This window comes from Nannobrachium achirus (assembly GCF_963921795.1).
Source record: "Nannobrachium achirus genome assembly, chromosome: 4".
Lineage (NCBI taxonomy): Eukaryota > Metazoa > Chordata > Actinopteri > Myctophiformes > Myctophidae > Nannobrachium > Nannobrachium achirus.
This window is the reverse complement of record NC_137813.1, coordinates 44,758,757-44,780,078: the sequence shown is the minus strand read 5'-3', so window position 1 is coordinate 44,780,078 and position 21,322 is coordinate 44,758,757. Positions and strand designations below refer to the sequence as shown.

At 41.9% G+C, this 21,322-nt stretch overlaps 3 protein-coding genes across 4 annotated transcripts; 2 read left to right on the top strand and 1 right to left on the bottom strand.

Moving 5' to 3' along the window:
• Positions 1-416: 416 nt before the first annotated feature.
• angptl6 (angiopoietin-like 6) lies at positions 417-7,809 on the bottom strand. Of its 2 annotated transcripts, XM_080724004.1 has the most exons (8): positions 7,685-7,809; positions 7,463-7,515; positions 6,171-6,674; positions 5,768-5,908; positions 5,442-5,661; positions 2,909-3,102; positions 1,630-1,900; positions 417-1,100 (listed from the first exon to the last, which is right to left on the bottom strand). In XM_080724004.1, the coding sequence occupies exons 3-8, from the start codon at positions 6,639-6,641 to the stop codon at positions 913-915; spliced, it is 1,485 nt and encodes a 494-aa protein (XP_080580130.1). In that variant the 5' UTR covers positions 6,642-6,674; positions 7,463-7,515; positions 7,685-7,809; the 3' UTR covers positions 417-912. The 2 variants fall into 2 exon arrangements, with proteins under 2 accessions (XP_080580130.1, XP_080580129.1); XM_080724003.1 differs by having other exon boundaries at positions 7,463-7,804.
• A 1,112-nt stretch (positions 7,810-8,921) lies between these two features.
• ppan (peter pan homolog) lies at positions 8,922-14,672 on the top strand. The gene is made up of 12 exons (XM_080724175.1): positions 8,922-9,089; positions 9,417-9,587; positions 10,062-10,163; positions 10,853-10,903; positions 11,100-11,270; positions 11,909-11,985; positions 12,225-12,332; positions 12,810-12,933; positions 13,061-13,139; positions 13,287-13,416; positions 13,502-13,659; positions 13,758-14,672. Exons 1-12 carry the CDS (start codon positions 9,072-9,074, stop codon positions 14,429-14,431), a joined length of 1,863 nt encoding a protein of 620 aa, XP_080580301.1. The 5' UTR covers positions 8,922-9,071; the 3' UTR covers positions 14,432-14,672.
• A 2,666-nt stretch (positions 14,673-17,338) lies between these two features.
• On the top strand, positions 17,339-18,289 carry p2ry11 (purinergic receptor P2Y11; the record flags this gene model as incomplete). Its single annotated transcript, XM_080723318.1, has 1 exon — positions 17,339-18,289. One exon carries the CDS (start codon positions 17,339-17,341, stop codon positions 18,287-18,289), a length of 951 nt encoding a protein of 316 aa, XP_080579444.1.
• Between the last annotated feature and the right edge of the window lie 3,033 nt (positions 18,290-21,322).

Sequence of the window (21,322 nt, the reverse complement as noted above, 5' to 3'; positions counted from 1 at the left end):
ACCATAATAACAGGACACATTAAAGACAAAATAATAATAACAGAAGACGCGTTACAGCTCCACCAACAGCCTATGAAAACAAAAAGGCCCAGCATCCTAAAGGGGTAACATCGGGGTTCCAAGAGTAAAGAAGGATGTGGTAGATATACAGGTTGTTTAAAAGGATTTTCCTGCTTCTGCCACTGAGGAGGCTGCTGTTGCTATTACCTACTCTTGAACCTTGAACCTTGGATCAGTGTTGGTCCTGATGATGAGCGTCTGTCACTTACTGGAACCTGGACAGATACCAAGCATCAGTGTGCAAAAGGGAGTGAATGAGCAAGGGCAAGTTCACACGCCCTGTTAGAGACAGGAAGCTTTTAACAGAAACATTTACCACAGCAAACCTTCCGTTCAGAGAAAGAGAGAATAACGGTCTCCTCCCATACTCGTCTCACACTGTATTTATGAGCAAATCGAAAAGTCAAAGAAAGTCATAATCAAGGATTATCTATCATGTTGTTGTTGTTTTTTTAATTGAAAAATACATTGGGATTTACAAAATATGCCCTACTACACTGTAAAATCCTAAATATTTATCAAAACTAGTTAAATTAACCCTCAGTATTTTGGAGGATATTGTCAGCAACTAACCAAGAGGTCTTACTTGTCAACATATTGAACATTATTAATATTACTGGACCTCCGTTAACATGAAATCCAGTGATTTATTCTTTATAACATCATATTTTGAACGCTAACATAACTAACCCACACATTCTTTTGTTAACATTCTCCATTGGCCAGCCTCCAAGCAGCTTGAGGAGCTCCCACTGAATATGCACGAATCATCTTCTATCAGCCCCATCAGTTTAGTAAAACATCTTCTGATATGTCACTCAGATTAACATCTCACAATGGAGTCCAAGTCTGTTAGGTGGGTTTGATCATCATTGAAACTCGCTTGAGAGAGTAGGACCCCCCATGGAACTCTGCCCAGTAGACCCCGTCCTGGTAGCGGCTAGTGCGGTAGTGTCCACCTCGATACCACACACCGTTCAAATTGGAGTGTGCGCACATGTTATACCACCAGCCTCCCTTATGGTAGTGAGCGCAGTTACCTGAACAAAACAAACAAACATATTAATCAAACCGATAACAACAGATACTCGTGAGTGACCCATTTTGAGGTAAATTAAAATGTAGTTTTTAATTAACCCAAAATTGTGAGTTGAAAATGAGTTGAGTTTTCAATTTAGATTCTTTTTGCCATCTACAAAAGTGCCAAATCATGACGTGTTGTGAACTTGCAGATCTGTGATTAATTCATACTTTATATTTTTTTGAAGATTTGTTTTTGGGCTTTTATGCCTTTATTGATAGGACAGTATAGACTGACAGGAAATGGGGGGAGAGATGGGGAGTGACACACAGCAAAGGTTGTCCGGATTGGGAATCCAACCAGCGACGCCGCCAGGCATCCATACCTATATAGCAATGCCTAAGTGGTATGCGGCTGGACCAGTAGGCCAGCGGGCACCCCAATTCATAATTTTGCACCAAATTTCTCTTTTTGAGTCTCAGCCTGAAAATGTTTGGGAAGTCCTGAGATAGACTGTTAAAAATAGAGCGGCCAGTGGAAAGTCTGACCTGCGTAGCGGTCCTTGTCTCGATCCAGGGTGGTGAAGGCCTTGTTGTTGTGCCAGGAGAGGGAGTCCCCGGCGTTGCCGTGGTACTCCCCGAGTCGTAGACGGTACCCGTCACTCTCCGGCTCCAGGCGGAAGCTGTCATACTCAGCAAACACTTGACGGCCCTGCCAGTCCTCCAGAGCCACCCGCAGCTTGTAGTGAGCCTGTTTGGTCAGCCAGTAGAGGTGCTCCAGGCCTATCCAGTACTCTCCATCCAGGTTCCCAAAGCCTTCCTACATGGAACAGTTTTTAATTAAACCGAGGAAGGGTTGCAACCAGGCACGTGCATACATAGACATCAAAGGGGGCTTGAGCCCCTGCCCTTTTGTTCGTCTGTAAAAAGTGCCCTCTCCAGACCATGAATGCAGTTTTTACTATGGTGAAAGAAATGCAAATGCCCTCTTTCCATGCCATACCAGAAGGCAGCATTCAAGAGAATTTCCTTGTCAAAACTCTCCTGAACTTGAATGCTAATAGCTATTTTCGATATTTCCACCAAAAGGCACTTTTAGAAATGTCAGCCCTTGCCTAACATTCTCTGCATGCACGTCCCTGCTGCTATTGACCCCCTGGAACCTCCTCAAAGAACGGTGGAGGTCCTTGGAACGCACATTGTGGAGCACTTTTTACTGCAGACTTTATTCATTCTTACCGGTGCCAACTAATTAATATTCATTCATGCTTTATGCATTGACATTTTTTCATAATTCCTTTCTGGCTGGCTTCAGACTGTGCAACATTTTGTTCTCTTTAAGACTTGAGGCCGATTTTACAAATGTCTTCGAAATCCTTCGATGCAGTGGTTCTCAAACTTTGGACCCCCAAAATTAAATGTATTTGACATCCGGCCCCCCATCTTAAAATATTTTGTTCCAGAGACCCCCCAGAATGATTGCGACTTTTCAAACTACAAGCTCTGGCTTTTATACCTACAATTTTTTACAGCTAAAGTATCAAATTAATGGTTAAGGTGGTTAAAATCTAAATTGACACTTTTCAGGTCTAAATACCTTAACACAGTGTTTCTCAAAGTGGATTCCAGGGACTCTGTGGGTTCCTTTCGGGAGGTCTAAATTGACCCATACAAGTATGTAACTCTGACAGTGTACAAATGGAATCAAATGAACCCTAACGGGTCCATTTGGTTCGATTTGTACACTGTCAGAGTTGAGGAGAGACCTTGAAATTTGAAAGTTTGAGAAACACTGCCTTAACACACTACTGGGTGGTGGTGGACTCACCTTGTACTGGTCCCACGTCCTGAAGAAGTTGACCGAGCCGTCCTGTCTCCTCTGGATGACGGTCCAGCCCCCCTCGGCACGGCTCTGCTCGCACCAGGCCTGCAGGAGTCTGTTGGCGCTCTGCGGGCGGAGCAGGTAGATGCCACTGGTGGTCTCCCCGGAGTCCAGCACATGCTTGCAGTCGCTCCAAGGCCCTGAGGTGCAAACATGGAATGTGATCTGTAAAAGGCTGCTGGGAGACCTCTGGGAGGGGGGGGGGGGGGGGGCGCAAGATGTATAACTATGAGGGGAGCTGTGGAGTTCTGTCTATTCTCATGTCATGTCAATAATATCACAACAGCCCCCGCTTATCTGTTTGCCCCCCCAGACGACACATGTTCAGCGTCTCATGTCACATGGATTATGGATAACATGAACAGTGAATGCTCCACAGAGTTCATCAGAGACTGGATATCCTTTACTTGGCCATCAGCACTTATAGCTTCAGATCAGTCATAATACATACAAATCTACAGGCTCATAATGCATGTGTTGTAAGCTATTTTCGTGTTAAAATTATTGATTGATTGATTGATTGATTGATTGATTGATTGATTGATTGATTGATTGATTGAAGACTATATTAGAAGTTTGCATAGGAAAAAGTACAGTTTCATGACAGTGCAGTTCACTGGTACAAGGTCTACTAAAAGGAGATCCTAGAATAGACTAAGCTTATTTCCATAGGAAACCATTGAAGTATCTCATATAACATTGAATGACAGACAGATAGAACACAGTACTATGCAGTACTTTATAAAATAGAACTGATTGTGCCTTCTTATATATCATTGTGTGGAGGTGTGGTGGTCCTCGAGGATAGATACAAAAGAAAAACATTTGAGAAGCCCTGGTTTAGAGGAACGGTGTATTGTAGTTGCAAGCTAGAGTTATCTGGAGTTGTTTTAGTGATCTAGCTGGGTGGAGGATGTCCATCATATACCCTCTGCTTTGTAATTTCACACACTTGGCTTGTGCAACTGTAGCATTTTAGGGGCATAAACCAGGCATTTAAGGCAACACAAATGCTCTAGGGCTGTGGTAATTAGTGAGTGCGTGCCTGCGTTTCTGTGTCTGTGTACATGTGCTGATTACATGCGTATACAATACACGTGCATGCCGTGCATGTGCGTGGTGGTGGAAATAACTAAAAGTACATTTTCCCATGCGTAGAATTTTATCATTTTAATCTAGCACTTCTCTTTTTTTCTATTTCCAATTTTCAATGCTTTAAATACTTTTACTTCTACCTCTACTTGCACTACATCTCAGAGGCAAATATTGCACTTTTACTTTTATTAGCTTTTTGAAAACCTTATCGTTATTCGTTACTTGTTACTTTGTAGATTTTAAGTATATTTTGAAGTCAATATTTTTGTACTTTTACTAAAGTAAATTTTGAATATCAGACATTTTACTTGTAACAGAGAATTTCTACACTGTGGTATTGATGCTGTTATATAAGTAAAGAATGTGAGAACTTCTTAACACTTCTTCTTTTTGTGTCTTTGGAGCAGTATATGACAGTTTCTTTACACAGTCCTTTGCTTTGTTATTGAACTTTTAAGCTGCACTGGTTGGGTAATAGGAGACACACTGTGTGTACAGTATGTGCGTGTGAGTTTGTGGCTCATTATAAAAGTCCCCGCTCTCCTTTGATGGGAACAGCTTGCAGTTTGTAATGTAGACATTGTTTAGGCATTCCCAGAGAGATAGCACTCCTACCACCAAGGTCACTGGCTCCCTGCACATCCTCCGCTTATCTGGGCTGTTAGATAACATGAACAGAACACACAGACTCCAGTATCCAATAATTGTTCGAGTCTAACAAGGGAATATGTGATGGGAAGCGTGTTGCTACATCATAATCTAAAAATCGTCAAAAGAGGATGTGGGTTCTGCGGGTTGTGTGCTCAACGAGGTGGAAATAGAAGTCCATTGGTTAAAAGCATGCGGTCCAGTATGTAAAACAACATGTAGGAAACTTGTGTAAAAGAAGAGATGTGAGGCGTGAGCAGATGGTAACACAGTGGACCAATTTGTATTTAGGTCAAGGGTCTTCAACAGGGGTCCGGGACCCCTAGGGGGTCCTCGGAGTTACTACAGGGGGTCCTCCAAATCTTTGTGCGATAGAAACCTCTCCTTTATTTTAACCACTTGCCAAAAATAGCAGATCTACAAACTCACAGCTTGTGAGCTTGTAGATCGGCTATTTTAGGCAAAGAGGTTTGGTGTAGAGGGGAAAAAGAGCAGACTCTACTGTACAGAGTGAAAGGTCAAATTTACTAAGTATTGACGGTTCAAGTGGTTAAATATCTGAAATACAAATTGACATAAATCCAAAATACACTGATGATTGTACTATCAAACAATGAAACTATATGGAAACTATGAAAAGGGTCGTGGGGGTCCCTGCTTCATCTCTCTCTCAGCTAAGGGATCCTTGGCACGCGTCCTTGGCCTGAAAGGTTGAAGACCCCTGCTTTAGGTTTACCTGGGGTTTTTGGAACAGGGTAACTGAAAGGAGGATCTGTAGGAGAGTTGGCTGTCATGATGGTGGTGGCCGTGGTGGGTTGGTCATCGGCACCCTTTGGTTTCTCTTCCTGGGATGGAGGAGCACTCTGGTCCCGCTGCACATCATTAGTCATTTGGTTGGCCTCAGACGAGTCGTTGAGTCGCCCATCAGTCTGGGCTCTTGGAGATTCAGTGGTCGCCTATCCAGTTCAACAGGGAGAAATAAATACACATAAACACTCCTCGTCTTCAGTTCCCGGATTTAGAACCACAATTGGCAGATGAATGCTATAGCTTCTTCCCTACCAGTAATGATGGGGTAGTAGTGTCCCTGCACTGGCATTGCTTCTGTAGGCGGGCAATGAGCTGGCTTTGTGAGCTCATCACAGAGGTGAGAGCACCGTACTTCTTCTCCAGCTCCCTGTAATTACTGGATACCTGCAGGGCCTGGAAGGTTGAATAGACAGCAAAAGCCTGGTACTTAGTTGCGTGCCAGACTGCCAGTGTCACGCATCAAAATGGCCGATCCACAAGCTCACAACGTGACGCCATGCGACAGGTTGAGAGCTTGTAGATTGCCTATTTTGTGCACGACACTAGAACGCAACCAAATCAGGAACAACAGCAACATGAGCAGTGCAGCTGTTTCAAGTGATTGCTCAGCCTCATCATGCAGCACCTACTGTATGGCGGAGGCCTAAAAGGTCACCTGTGTTGTCGCATTCAGCAGAAGGTTCTCAATCCTTCGCTGCTCCAACACCTGGTCTTTCTTATGGATCACTTCGTGCAGCAGCTGGGCATAGAGCTGGGCAATGCGCCCGTTCATACCACTGCTCTCTTTGCGGAGGGCCCGCACCTCCGTAGCGAGGGCCCCCTCGTGCTCGAGGTGACTCTGGAGCATCTTCATCTGTTCCTGTTGCCGGCTGAGCTCTGCTCGCAATCCCGCCACCTCTGTGCGGTTGGCAGCAACAGACTCTGTGCTCAGACACAGCGCCCCTTTCAGTTTTTGCTGTGGAACGATGAAGGTGTACGAGCAGCGACCGGCTTTCGTCTCTGAGGAGCGCGACGAGCGTGTCTGCGTGTTCTCCCCATCGGCCCACTCCTTCCGACCCCAAGCGACAGGTATGTCCAGACAGAATGTTAGAAACAGAGTCAGGGCAAGTGTCAGTATCTTCTCCATGTAGGCTATCTGTACAACTTCTTAAAAACAGACCTAGTAAATGGAGGAGAAATTTAGATTAGAGTTCGTCAGCAATAACAATGCATAACACATGATAACCTTTGACCACAAACCTAATCCCTCACCAGAATGTCTATAACTCCATTTCAGAGACCAGGGCCTACTTGCTACTGTGGCCATCTGCATCTTACACTCTCAGAGTTGAATTAACACTGAGAATTTTATTGTGCACTTTGCCTCCTGGATCTTGAATGTTCACCAGATGTTCCCGTCACATCCTGTGGAAAGTAAAAGTGCAATAGGGTCTCTTCTACTGGCTGAAGTTTATTCACAGGTCAACGCCGCGGGGACAACAGTCAACACAGACCAGTCAGAGTCAACAAAACGTCTATCCCATGGTCAACAGTCTTTATAGGGTTACCTCCAGGTCCCACCAAAACAGCCACAGTCAATACCATAAACACCATTCTTACCATAATATGGTCAATATTTACATTTCACACAGAAATCTCCTGTATGATTTATTACCAAAAACGAATTAAATGTCCATACATCAAACATGTCAAATAAAATACGAAATGTGTTGAAAAAGATAACACTCAGCCAGGTTAACTGTAAATTGTAATTGGAAATTGGTAAGACCACTTTCAGTTATTGAAATGGTTATTAAATAAAGAATTACAAAATAATTCATTACACTTTTAACATGACTGTGTAAACAACAAAGACTTTAACAACTGTTATTGTTTCGGACACGTGTCATCTCTCTGAAAGTCGATTCCATCATTGCATTTTGAGATCAGGGACGTTCCATAACTCACCGTAATGATGTACTGTAGCTGCTGGACCTCTGTCTTCTGTTGCTGCATAGATCCTGTGGCCCACGGATGAAAATATAATTAAACTAAAGATGAGGCTGAGATCATTAAGAGGCAGAATAATGAGCCTATACAAAACATCCTCTATAGTGTTACACGCAGCAGTATCAGCGAGCCTCACAAAGGTTTTAAGTGCAGATAAAAACAAAGAAAGAAAATACGTACGAAGTCAAAGCGAGAGAGGCACACAGAGAGGACACTGACACATGTTGTTCAGTAACCCAGACCACCCCTTAACTTTATCTCTGTCACAGGATTTCTGAAAGAAGAGGCTCCTAATTACAAACTAGCCTAATGACACCGCCTCCCAAAGAAAGACCAGCTATCTGCTTTGGCCCTCAGTGCAAGAATCCACTCTGTCTCCTCCCTCTGCCACCAAGCTTCTATGCTGTTAATACAAGATCTTTCCCACACGCTAATTTATTTATTAAGATGAGATCTAATAGTGACAATAGAATAGAATAGAATAGAATAGAATAGAATAGAATAGAAACTGATTTTAAAATATCAACTGAGGTCAGTGCTTGATATATAATGGACAGGAGTGGCCTTCTGAAGAAGATACGAGCCATCCAGACAAGAACAGGGGGTGTGGACGTTTGTAAAGTAGGCCAATAGTCTATAGCTTTTTAAACAGACTATAGTGTAAGCCAGCAAATATGCATTTCCTGTTACAGGTACCTATGTATGTAGAACTGTAAACATTATCTGTTAACTAAACTCTTAAGGGGACAGATTTACATATTTGTCACAAATGTAAGGTAGGCTGTAAAATGTAATTCAGGGGTGCTGTGAATGAAAATGTTATTTACAGCCTGGGTGCCCTGAGACTTAACCTCGCCTACCACAGGGTTTCCTGCAGCACTTTGGCCAGGGGGGCCCCCTGGCCTAAAATCTGTAGCACCTGGCCAAGAGACAAGAGTCAACCTCTTTTTTTATGTTGAGGGCAAAAATAAGAATTAGTCTAAAATAAGGGAATTAATTTAAACTAATTAAATGAATTAATTCATTAAACTATGTTGGCACACGCGCCAGAGGCCCCCCCACCACCACCACCACCACCACCACCACTTGGCCAAGCCTTTTTCCTGCAGTGCAGGCCTAACAATGCAGGCCTATAATAAACGTCACATACGTCTTGTACCAAGAAAAAGAACAAGAAGTATAAAATGTATATAAAATAAAAATACAATTTGGTAACAATTACAGGGGAATTTTGGTGAATAAAAATTACGAATAGGATAAGTCAGAGCTGTCAGACCCAAAGCCAAGGTACTGTCTGTATGTGCCCTGCGAAAAGTGTCTCTCTTGCTAGGAACCAGTTACAAAGTCGATTCATTGAGACAAACGGACATATTACCATGTGACACCGTGCTAAAAGTTCCACATGTGGGATTGTGAGCTGCCATGCTCTTTGCTCTGCGCTGGGTGGACGTGTACAGTTTAGCATGAATGTTGTGAAAATATCGGTTATTTTGTGCAATAGTAATATCTGAGTTGGAGGTAACAGCTGTTATTGCATTAATTTGCCAACACTGTATCTTGGAACACAATGGGGAAAAGGACGAAGGTAAGTACGCAACGCAAAGTTTAACTAAAGCTAACGCGTTAGCCAAAGTGAACCTCCTCGTACATTTAATGTTATGTATTATGTGTGAATTGTGAATAACGGACATTTGCCTCTTGATATAAGTTTATACGTGTATATTTACCGTGTAATGTTATACGAATAAACGGTTGAATTAAGGGAAAACGCGTTCACGACGAGTACACTGCTATGTTATTTGCTAACGCTGTTTCTTCCTTCAGCCAACAGTGGGGGTAAATGCACATGATCAAATATTAGATCTGTTAGCATCATGTCCAGTTGATGATCATTTGATTTCCTACTTTTCAGACCAAAAACCAGAAGAAATCCAGGGTAAATGCCAACCATGTGGCTGAAGAGACCTACACGAACGTTCCCCACTCCTTCGTGTTTAACCGGGGTCGTGTTGGGAAGAATGCCGGCCAGCTGGTGCAGGACATGCGGCGAGTCATGGGGCCTTTCACCGCAGAGAACCTCAAGGTCTGTCTTTAGGATAAACCCCACAGTTTTTAGTCTTTAATGCGTCCATGTGTTATTAAACCTGTAAAGCATGAGGCAGATTGTACACATAGCTACATCATTAGTTCTCAGACTTTTTTGTGCCACGAAAATGTACATGTATTTGGCCTTGCACCCCTTCTGAAAATGTTGTGTGCCAGAGAGGGGACCCCCAGAAGAGATTTGTGTAAAAGAAAAAAGAAAATGCTCAAATAGCAGATTATTTCCCGGTCTCTAATGGTTTAATCTAACATGTTAGTGTACAGATTCATCATGTATTGTTTAAATATATTTACAGATTTTATTTATAAATCTTGTGATGTGATTTTGTTAGATTTCGCTGACCGTGTAGCAAAAAGCTTTGGTTTTGGGTCTTCTTGTCACATTGCTGAAAAAGGCCTGGAAATCTTAGTTTTTTTAGTGAAATGTGAGCGCTGTGCCTGTTTTCTCTACCAGGTGAGGAAAAAGAATTCCCTGAAAGATTTTGTGTCAGTAGCAGGACCACTGGGAGTGACACACTTCATCATCTTCAGCAAGACCCCAACCAGTGTTAACATGGTGAGATCATTTTCAGAGTACCTTGCCTAGTATTTACAGTTACTTTAGTTCCACAAATCTGCCTCAGGCGCATACTTTGAACTCTTGGTCATTATTTTATTTATTTTACATTGTGAGAATGGTTATTTCTCAATTAATTTGGCCTTTTTACAATAACAAGAGGTGGGAAAATTGTACACACCCATATGCTAATGTTTATGCCAAACAAATACTTTGATGGGCCCTTAATCAAAAAGACAGTTTTTAATTTATACAACATCGCACAAAGGTGTCACACACTGAAAATGACAGACCTACAACTTAAAGCGTGCTTATGACGTTGCAGATATGGTGGTTATAAGTGTTGTAGCAGTTTACCTTGATAAGACTGTTGGGCTCAAATGATGACGGATTATGACTTGACTGTTCAGTGATGCATGTTCAAAGTAAACGCACTGATGGGCCCTTAACACCCAGTTTTTAATTTAAACAACATCGGCGCACAAACGTGTCACACACTGAAAATGGCAGACCTACAACTTAAAATGCATGTGCTTATGGCGTTGCAGATATGGTGAGCTTGGTAGGTCTGCTATTTTTGGCATGTTAGTCGTGCAACCAAGTGAGTGGGGACGTGATAGTGCATGGCGAGTTCAGCCAAATCCACATGGAGATGCTGTTGTTGACCCTATAACATGTTTTTGTTTCAGAGGCTTGCTCGACTTCCCAAAGGTCCAATGCTGTGCTTCAAAGTGGCAAAGGTATTTCTTCTATGCATTTAAATGAGTATTAAAAGGTGCACGGGCTTAGATGATGAAGCATCATTATTACGTGACTGTCAAGTGATGTCTTTCAAAGTAAACGCACTGATAATCCCTTACCATTAAAATCAATCTGGGTGTTGCTCTTTGAATAGTTTCTGACAAGGGCTGTTGATGTTTTTTCCCCCCCCCCCAGTATGCGCTCATCAAAGATGTGGTTTCATCTCTGAAGAAACACAGAATGCATGACCAGCAGTTTACGCATCATCCGCTGCTGGTCCTGAACAACTTTGGCTCTGACGGCATGCAGGTTAAACTGATGGCCACCATGTTCCAACACATGTTTCCCTCCATCAATGTTCACAAGGTATGTTTGAATGAAGTGGCAGCCTAGTACTCATTCTGATAGAACAGGGGTCTTCAACGTTTTCAGGTCAAGGACCCCTTAGTTGAGAGCGAGATGAAGCAGGGTATTAAAATGTGTTGCAAATTAGAAATGTCCATAGATTTCTTAGAAGCTTAGACTTGTTTGACAGCACTGTCATCATGTTAGAATGATGTGTATTTTTCAGACATTTAACCACTTGAACCGTCAAATACTTTGCAAACCTCTTTGCCAAAAATAGCCGATCTCCAAGCTTACAACGTCTCGCGCTGCGAGGTGTTGTAAGCTTGTAGATCTGCCATTTTTGGATAATGTTCCACTCAGAATAGGGATGCTAGGGTTCAAGTGGTTAATGTAAAAAAAAACATGACCCTATCACACAAAGATTTGGCGTCACCCCTGTAGTAACTCTGAGGACCCTCTAGGGGTCCTGGACCCCCTGTTGAAGACCCCTGTGATAAATGAGTGGTTGATGACGTGTATAGTCTTCTTATATCAACCCTGAAGACACAAATACTTTCTGACAACTCAACTCTGGCATCTCCCTGAAATTAAAGTAATTTAATGACATTACAGTTTAAGCTAAAATATAGCTTTTGTTTTGGCTTTTGTTTCCGTAGATAAGCCTTAACAGTATTAAGCGGTGTGTTCTGCTGAACTACAATCCAGAGACCCAGGAGATAGAGTTCCGCCATTAGTAAGTATCAGACATTTCTCAGTACAAAGTTATGCTTTGGTTACTATGCTTTGTTTATAAGTGTCATAGCAGTTTACCTTGATAAGACTGTTGGGCTCAGATGATGACAGATTATGACTTGACTGTTCAGTGATGCATGTTCAAAAGCATCAAAAACACCCACATCTGCTCCATTTTCTGTTGATGATAAAGTCCCACACTCACCTCCAGTACCATCTTCTTCTTCTTCCACCCTGCAGCAGCCTGAAGGTTGTCCCTGTTGGCATTAGTCGTGGTGTCAAGAAGCTGATGCAGGAGAGGTTCCCCAACATGAGCAAGTTGGAAGACATTAGTGAGCTGTTGATGAAGTGAGTCCCTTGTGAAAATGCAAATTCTACTTCATTATTGTAGGTATTTATCATAACATTTGAAACGGCTATAAATCTCTCATGTTTAACCACTTATGCCGTATGTAATATTTAGTGGTTAAGCAGGTTTTTGTGAAAATAGCCGATCTACAAGCTCAAAAGGCATTGCACAGCGATGCGTTGTGTGCTTGTAGATTGGACTGTTTTCACTATTTAGCCGCTTAAACCTTGACTGTGGTCCTCCCTGCGTCTATACTTGTACTACTTATACTTTCATCTACACTGCATCTACGTAGCTCATCTATCAGCTATTTTAGCTGAATGTTCACCTATTATCACATGCCCAGAATAGGGACGCAAGTTTAAAGTGGTCAAAGTCTTTGCCAAGTTGAAAATGTTTAAAGAAGTACATGTTGGTGTGGAGTTTTTCTTTGTTACCTTATTATAAACTGATCTAATTCCGATGACTTCTTTTAGAGGAGCTAACCTTTCTGAGAGTGAGGCGGAACAAGATGGAGATCACAACATAACTGAGCTGCCACAGGTCTACTCTGGACGTGGCAACATGGCATCACAGCAGAGCGCTGTACGCTTGACTGAGGTAATTGTGCAAAATTAATGTATTTTACTGCTCACACCAGTGGTGCTGGATAGGGCTATACTTAAAAATATATTCCTCCCTTGGGTCGTTCCTCTTTTAATGCTTATAAATGTTTTTCCTCCTTCAGATCGGTCCTCGAATGACTTTGCAGTTGGTGAAGATACAAGATGGCATAGGCGAGGGCAATATTCTGTATCATTCTTTCAGTGAGTATTCAAGTTCTTATTTTATCTAACTGCTCAAGTGGTTATACTTTGACTGTTTGAAAATAGCTCATGTACAAGATCACAACGACACGTGACAGTGCAGTGTGGATTTGTAGAAATGGTCCCTAAAATGTGATTTTTCTATAGTCTCCAAGACGGAGGAAGAAATTCAGGAGATCCTGAAAAGAAAAGAGCTACAGCTGAAAGCGAAATCAGAGCGCCGGAGTAAACAGGAAGAGGATATTGCCCAAAAGGAAGCGGAGCGGGAAGCAAACAAGTAGGTCTCCTCAACAATGAAATGACACAAATTATTGTATTTTTTGTTTCACAGACTTTTAATGTATTATGCGTGTTTGTTTCAGGAAAAAGAGCCTGGCAGGCATGAAGAGAAAGCAACAAGTGGAAGAAGAAGTGGACAGTGAAGTGGAGGACCCTGGGGCGCAGACTGACAAGGTTGTGGTCTCATCTGATGATGAGGTGGAGTACTACAGACAGGCTGTAGGGAAGGAGCCAGAGGAAGGTGATTATCATTAGAGATGTAACAACCCACCTCTCAAACGTGTTTAATCTCATGGCTGTTGAGAGAGAACTTAACAATTGTGTTTTGCTTTTGTTCAGGCATGTTCTCTGGCGCCAAGAGGAATAACTCAGGAAAACCCCCAGGAGGTCCCTTCAAGAAGAGGAGGCTGTCGACTGGGAGACCTGGAGGTGACGAGAATCGCGGCAAGTCACCCAGGAGACATGGTCCAGGTGGCGAGCAACATGCAAAATCACCCCAGAGGCGTCCGGGTGGTCAGCGCAGAGACAGACCAGGAGGAGATCGCGACCAGGGGCGTCCGGGTGGTCAGCGCAGAGACAGACCAGGAGGAGATCGCGACAGTAAGGGGGGAAAGAGATTTGCGGCCGGGGGGAAATTTGGAAAATCCAGTAGACTTGGTCCAGGTGAACAGAAATACATAAAATCACCCCAGCGACGTCCGGGTGGTCCGCGCAGAGACGGGCCAGGAGGAGATCGCGACAGTAAGGGGGGAAAGAGATTTGCGGTCGGGGGGAAACGATTTGGAAAGAATACCGGGGCAGACGGCAAGCGATTTGGGGCTAAGAAAACCGGTGATGGGGACAGGAGGTTTGGAGGGAAGAAACCTTTTCAGGGTAAGAATAAATTTGGGAAGAAAAACACGGATGGGGGATTCAAGTCTAAGGGTCCAAAAGGCAAAGCGCCTGGCCACAAGAAAGGAGGTCCCAGCGGTGGTGCGAAGCAAGGCTTCAAACAGAGGAAGGGAAAAGGCTGAATTGTACTCTTCTGTTTGGAACAAGACATTGAATGCAGTCCATAATTAAACACTAGGTGGCAGCACAGGTGCATAAATCTCCACCATGACCTTTGCTGTGAAGACTTAAGTGCTGACCAACAGGTGTCTTTTGTGGAATATATTTATTGCTGAAAATCAGCAGAGGGACTTGATGTAACAGTGAAATTTTTTTTGTACTGTTCGAATGTTCATGTTAAATGTGCTTTATCCAATAAATTGTTAAGAAATCAAGTTATGCTACTAGGTGGGTGTCCTTTATTTTTCCTGTTATGTGGTGAACAGTTCTTATCAGGGATAGATGTTAACCCATTGGGAAACCCTATTTGTAACTATATCTTTCAAGATGGGAACTCTTTTTGGGGTTGTTGCCATGTACACTACAGTGTAGCAATTTTTGGGGGGGTAATTTTTGAATAAATACATTTTTTCAGAAAACTTGGGTCAGAATATAGAAGGCGTTTTTAGAGTCAGCCTAGGGTCTAACTGGGTTGCAAAAAGTAGCTGTAGCAAAAGCAGTTTCTAAACACTTTCTAATTTCAATTATTAGTTACCATAATACAATATTATGATCTCTACGTCGTCCTCAGACGAGCCCTCCATCGGCGTCTCCAGTCATCTCGGTTCTCCATAAATCTGGCCACTGTGGCCAGCTCCTTAGCATCTTTAGTACATCCACGTAGGTAGGTGTGGGATGCCCACATTGACAAGTATTCTGGTTTATAGTATATTAAATGTATGCCTGCATATTTGGTTGTGAACATGTGAATGCAACTATTCAGTTTCAGCTACAGTAGAGGCTCACGTCAACAATGTGGTTTTGCTGCTCAGCACCATAGTTGGAGGATGTTATTTTTTTCTTTGAATGCATACTTGGTTTTCCCATGATATCAACATGACTGAAAATAACATGATTTGATAAGGAATGGGAGATTTCAGACCTGAGGTTGTAGAAGATAAAAAGTTAATAAAATAGTCTTACAAGGAGCCTGCTGAATGGCATTAAAATTATGCACAATTATTTGGCAATGAGGCGTGATGGTACAAAACTATTTAAATTCCCAACAATTTAAACCACTTGTAATAAAGGAGGGTTTACTACACAGTTAAATACTAACAATTGACCTCTATATGGGTACATAAAAGTGGAACACAGCAGGGGTCTTCAACAGGGGGTCCGCGACCCCTAGGTGGTCTGCGGGGATACTGCAGGCAGTGCAGGGGGTCCCCGAAATTGTTGGAGAACTTTTATATATTTTTATTTTAAACAAATGTAATTTGTCTTTAAATATATATATATTAAAAAAAACATGATTCTCTCTTTTGAATAGCTTGTATACATGATTATTGTGCAAATTGACAGATTGTTAGTGATAAATTGATAGTATTGACATTGGTTCTCGGATAATACGGTATGTTTATAAATGGAGGTGGTGGTATGGCCACTTGTACATGCATGTTTAGAATAAAAGCATGAATATATTAATCTATTATTTTAATAGCATAGTATTGAATGCACAATAACGTGGTATGTTTATACACATGAAACACACAATATATGTTGTATGTAGCCCCACACTACGAGGTAGGGGGTTCCTGCTCCATCTCCCCATCAGTTTGGGGGTTCCTGGCCTGAAAACATTGAAGACCCCTATTCTAGGTCAAAACATTTCCTTCCTTGTAGTAGGCCAGGGTTGGGCAACTGTGATGAGGGGGCCACATTGCATATTGTTGCGGTCGACAGAAACCTCTTACAGTATCTCCATATTTGAACTTAACTTATTTTGTAAATTGATGTCCCCATTAAGTGAAGGTGGGGGCCGCCAGGCTGCCAGTTGCCCATGTATGTAGTAGGCTGACATCCAAGTGAGAGAATCAGGTGAACTTGTTGCCTGGCCTATGCTTCTTTGACCTGTCGACACTACGTGAGCTAGCTGGAAGTGAGCGTAGTGAGTTGTGTTCGCAATCAAATACGCAGCCATGTATTTATTATACTATAAACCAGAATATTGCATTTTACCTAAAATATTGTATTATGGAAATGTATCCACGATTTTCCAACGCCCCATAGTGCATTGCGCAGATGTTTGCACCGATCTTCCGCCGCCGATTTACAAGCTCACAACGGGTTGCATCTGCGACGCGACGTGAGCTTGTATGTCTGCTGTTAAACCCGGAAGTTTGGTCCTGATAGTCTCCAGTAAACCCCCGGGGAAAATTGTGGATACATTTATTTTTATTTACATATAATTTATACAATTATAAAGTGCTTTTTTTTAAAGCTAACAAATGCTTTTTTTTTAATTGATAATTTAAAGTAGTGTCTATCCCTGAACTTTTGGCTTGCCTGGCAAAGTTAAAAACACAGGGGACCAAGGCGTTTTGGCTCAGGGGCCTTCATCAGGGTCCAATGGATACTTCTATTGGCCAACTAAAAATGGAGGCATGACGTTTTTGCTTCTTCAAATTGCTCAGGCAGATGTTGCTTAAGAGGAAATGAAAGATTGACATGTGCTTGCAGTACAATTTCACTCACCATTTTGCACTCACTGCAAATTCAGTTGAGCTGCTGTGGTAATCTGTCTTCACTCTTCAAGAATATAGTCTTGCATATGATCTCTGCTTTACAGTGAGTATATCTTTGTTCTGTCTAATCAAATGATAGCTTAACGTTTTTGAAAGCAATTCTATGAATAATTAATGTTTTAAAAGGTGAATACATGTCGGCCTATTTAGTACCATTTTGATTGTGGATTTGTTTTGAGTTGATACACTGATAAAGACATATTGTAGCATTATTAATTTAGTTAATTCTAATTCCATTCACAGATATTGAACAGCATAAACATCCATTTTATGAAAGCTACCAGATGAACTTCAACAAATAAAATGATTGTCGACAACAACACAGCACATTGTGAGAAATTCCAAATCTCACTGCTACCTTCAGTGTATGGTGTGGAATTCTGTGTGGCACTCGCTGGTAATGTGTTTGCACTGTGGCTCTTGGTGACCAGAGAGAGAAGAAACTGGCACACTGGAGTGGTTTTATCCTGCAACCTGGCCATCAGTGACCTCCTCTATGTTCTCACCCTGCCGTTGCTGATCGACTACTACGCACGAGATAAACATTGGATATTTGGGGCCGCCGCCTGTAAAATAGAGAGGTTTCTTTTCACGTGCAACATGTATGTGAGCATCTTCTTCATCATGGGTATAAGCGTGAACCGCTGTGTGGCCATTGCGTACCCCTTCTTCTCTCGCAACCATGTGCGGCCGGGGCGCGTCAAGGCAGCCAGTGCAATCATCTGGATCCTTGTTGCGGTCCTTTCCTGTCCTGTGCTGAAGTTTGCCTCCACTTGCCCTGCTGTGCATGGAAGCAACACTCAGTGTGTATCCTTCTGCCGGATCCATGGATATGAAATCTCTCACTTCACTTATATAGTGTTTATGGCAGTGTTTGGGTGTTTTCTTCCGTTTCTGGTGACTTTCACTTCATACTGTGTGGTAATATGGGTGGTATGGAAGAATGAAAACATAACCAGACTAGAGAAACGCAAGGTAGCCCTAATGGTCATATCTGTCATTGTGCTATATGCCATTTCCTTTATTCCTTACCATTTCTTTCAGGCCTATCGCCTATACCTGAGACTAAAAGATGATAGTGACTTTAACTGTACAGTCTACACATCCTACCAAGTATCTAAAGGGTTGGCAACTCTGAATATGTGCATCCATCCACTCCTTTATATGGCTGTGTTTGACAGTATCAGAAGAATTGTCTGCTGTGGGAGGTGTGTAGACTCAGAGGACAATGACGGGGGAGATAATAGGCTATAAATAATTATGATGTTAAATGCTAACATTCTAGTGAATAATTGTATCATTCTTTTTTTTCTTTTGGGGGGGGGGGGGCTTTTTATGCCTTTATTTGATAGGACAGTAGACTGACAGGAAACGGGGAGAGAGATGGGGAATGACATGTGGCAAAGGTCATCCGGATCGGGAATCGAACCAGCGACGCCAGCAGGCATCATAGCCTAGTATGTGGTATGTGCCTTGACCACCAGGCCAGCGGGCGCCCCATAATTGTATCATTCTGAACATTTATGTAAGTGGAAAACAGAAGGCTGAAGTGAAAGATCAAGTATAATATATTACTGTTCCTTTTGTAGTTGAAGTATTTTATTTTATTACAGTACATCATTGAAACAAATAAATCAATAAATAAGTCAATAAAACTAAATTCTATGCGCTCCAAAGTGCGGCCCGGGGGGGGGGGGCAAATGCGGCCCGAGGACAACTTTTATACGGCCCTCTGCTTCATTCCTAAATTGTATTATAAGAGTATTATTTGTCTGGATTGTTTCCTGGCTATTTTATTGTATTTTTTACCTTGCGTGTCTGGTTACATTTGGTAATGTGAAATTAATTTATGTTTTCCGGAGCAAACACCTGACAAAAAACCATTGATATGTACAGTATTGATGATGATAGTTAAATAAAATTGTTAAATGTGATGCATGCATATGTATGTGACTTTATTAGACTATGGTCTGACCGAAAGTACATTATTGTCACCTAGGGTGTTTTAATATTTTCTAGTGTTTGGAAACCCATGCATTAAGAGGTTTCTGCCCGACAACAACTATATGTATTTGCATACACAGCTTATAAGAATCACACGTGCAGGTAATGTGCCTGCATCTTTATAAAAAACACATCAGGACTTGAGTAATTTCCCCGTCCGCCAAGCCTGTCAGTTGCATTGTCAGAATGCATAGACGTCCCCCAAATGTTTCTGTACCTTTATTTGTATACTGTATATGATGTTTTCTGCATATTACTGTATATCGTTTGTCTTTAAATATCTTGATGAACTGAATACACAAAAAATAAAAGCCCTGGGCTTTTTGGATTATCCTTTTAGCATTCCTTTGTATAAATATGTGCCACGTGCCTTTTCTTTTTGCAAACTGTTAATAACATATTCGATAATGCAAGCAGATTAGATCCAACCTATTAAGACCTGATTTAAAAAGAAAATAGCAGATCTGTTTCAGTCTGCAGAGTATTATAGTTGTGTCTCAGTGCACATGCATGAGAGCGTTGTGGTTGTCAGAGAGACATTTGGTGTGGAAATGTGTGTCTGGTTTCTACGGGCCCGCAGCTTCCTCCCTAAACAAGATGTTTATTGTATAATTTGTCAGTATTCCTTGTTCCCTGTTTTCTCATTCTGAAGGGGTCAAGGAAAGGCTATTTTGTTGTATTTTTTACCTTACACGTCTGGTTTCATTTGGTAATGTGAGTTATTTGTATTTAATTCAGAGCACACACCGGACAAAAGATAAATAAGGATAATTATATTATAGTTAAACACAAGCATATGTACTTTGTTATGGTCGACCGAAAGTACATTTTGTCAGGAGATAGTCGGCCCTTGGATGTTTCAATATGTTCTAATGTGGCCCTCTTTGAAAAAAGTTTGGATACCCCTATGCTTGAGTCTAGAATAGAGCTAGGCTACCGTTATCTGTGTGTAGGCTGTTCCACCACCAGTCATTTCCGTTATGGCAAGTTTTACAGTAGTGAAAATACTGGTGGTCTGAGCGACAAGAAGGAAGTAGGCTACGTGTCTGCTTTGATATCTGTCTTTTCAGTTGTGCAATTCAATTGTTTTATATATTTACATGACCATGTTTTGACAGTGATGGATTACACCGGTGGAACCAACTGTGACAAAACACTGGTGGTGGTATATCCTTTAAGATTGAGATCTAATTTAAAACAGTTTTAAAACAGAATAGTTGTTCTTCTGAACTCACATTTTAGTCATTAGTTGTGAATAATGATCAGCTCAGACTTGAGACATAAGTTGGTTGATTTGGCTGTAGTTGTTATATTGTGTACTCCTTACTCACCTTCAAAACCGCTCTAGGTGGCTGCAAGTTCGAAACTGGCCCCTGTAGGAAAAAAAAAAGGTCAAAGCCTTTGTACTCATTGAATTGAGTACAAAGGAACCCAATGGAAACAATTGAAGCCATAGTGCTTTCTTGGGTTTAAATCCTCTTAGCTGACCTTGTATCAAACTGTACTTTACTGTTTCTGTGAACTGCTAATAAAGCATAAAGCAATCAATCAAACAAACAAAATGTAAACTTTTAATATACATTTTATGGATCCTCAGCCAAATGACATGATATCACACATGTACGGTGTATGTGAATGTGAGTGGGTAGTGAAGAAAGTACATCTTGTGTCTCTTGTGTATTTTGTACATGCAGACATGCAGATAGATGTATCACATGTAATAAAGTTATTTACTTGAATATTTGTTTTGCCACAGATTGTTACCATTTCCAACATGGAAACATCTGACAGAGTTTACCAGTGACTGGAGATTGAGACCACATGAATAGATGGTATTTTGGGGCAGAATATTTCTATGGGGTGAAATGTAGCCTAACACAAATGATGGAGAATATGGATGCTTGCTATAGCAGGCATCGACATTAAGGCTTGCCCACCTGCCCTCAGCAGGTAAATAAAACCTTCGGGCAGGTGAAGTTTGCTTTCAGGTTGCCCGACAGGGCAAGTGCTCATTTGAGAGGGGACGTCTTTAAACACAACACAACACGAGATATCTGTCTAAACACCTGAACATGGCCAGAGCACTCTGTCTTCTGGCCTGTGGAATGTAAAACTCAGTTCCAGAGTATGTGGATAGTCCGTATGGTTGGAGTCTTGGAGAATAGAATGCTTCATAGACGTGGGACTGGGTGTGAACTAAACTTCCCCTGACCTAGGCTTGTCTGGCTTATAATAACACAACTCAGCAGCACATTTTAAACCCACTTCCAAGCTTAAAAGACA

Coding starts and splice junctions, on each gene's coding strand:
- angptl6 (XM_080724004.1), bottom strand. CDS start 6,641: ATGGAGAAGATACTGACACTTGCCCTGACTCTGTTTCTAACATTCTGT. Junction 5,662..5,767: donor CTACTACCCCATCATTACTG/GTAGGGAAGAAG, acceptor TGAACTGGATAG/GCGACCACTGAATCTCCAAG. Junction 3,103..5,441: donor CCCTGTTCCAAAAACCCCAG/GTAAACCTAAAG, acceptor TTTGCACCTCAG/GGCCTTGGAGCGACTGCAAG.
- ppan (XM_080724175.1), top strand. Junction 9,588..10,061: donor TCACCGCAGAGAACCTCAAG/GTCTGTCTTTAG, acceptor TTTCTCTACCAG/GTGAGGAAAAAGAATTCCCT. Junction 10,164..10,852: donor CCCCAACCAGTGTTAACATG/GTGAGATCATTT, acceptor TTTTTGTTTCAG/AGGCTTGCTCGACTTCCCAA.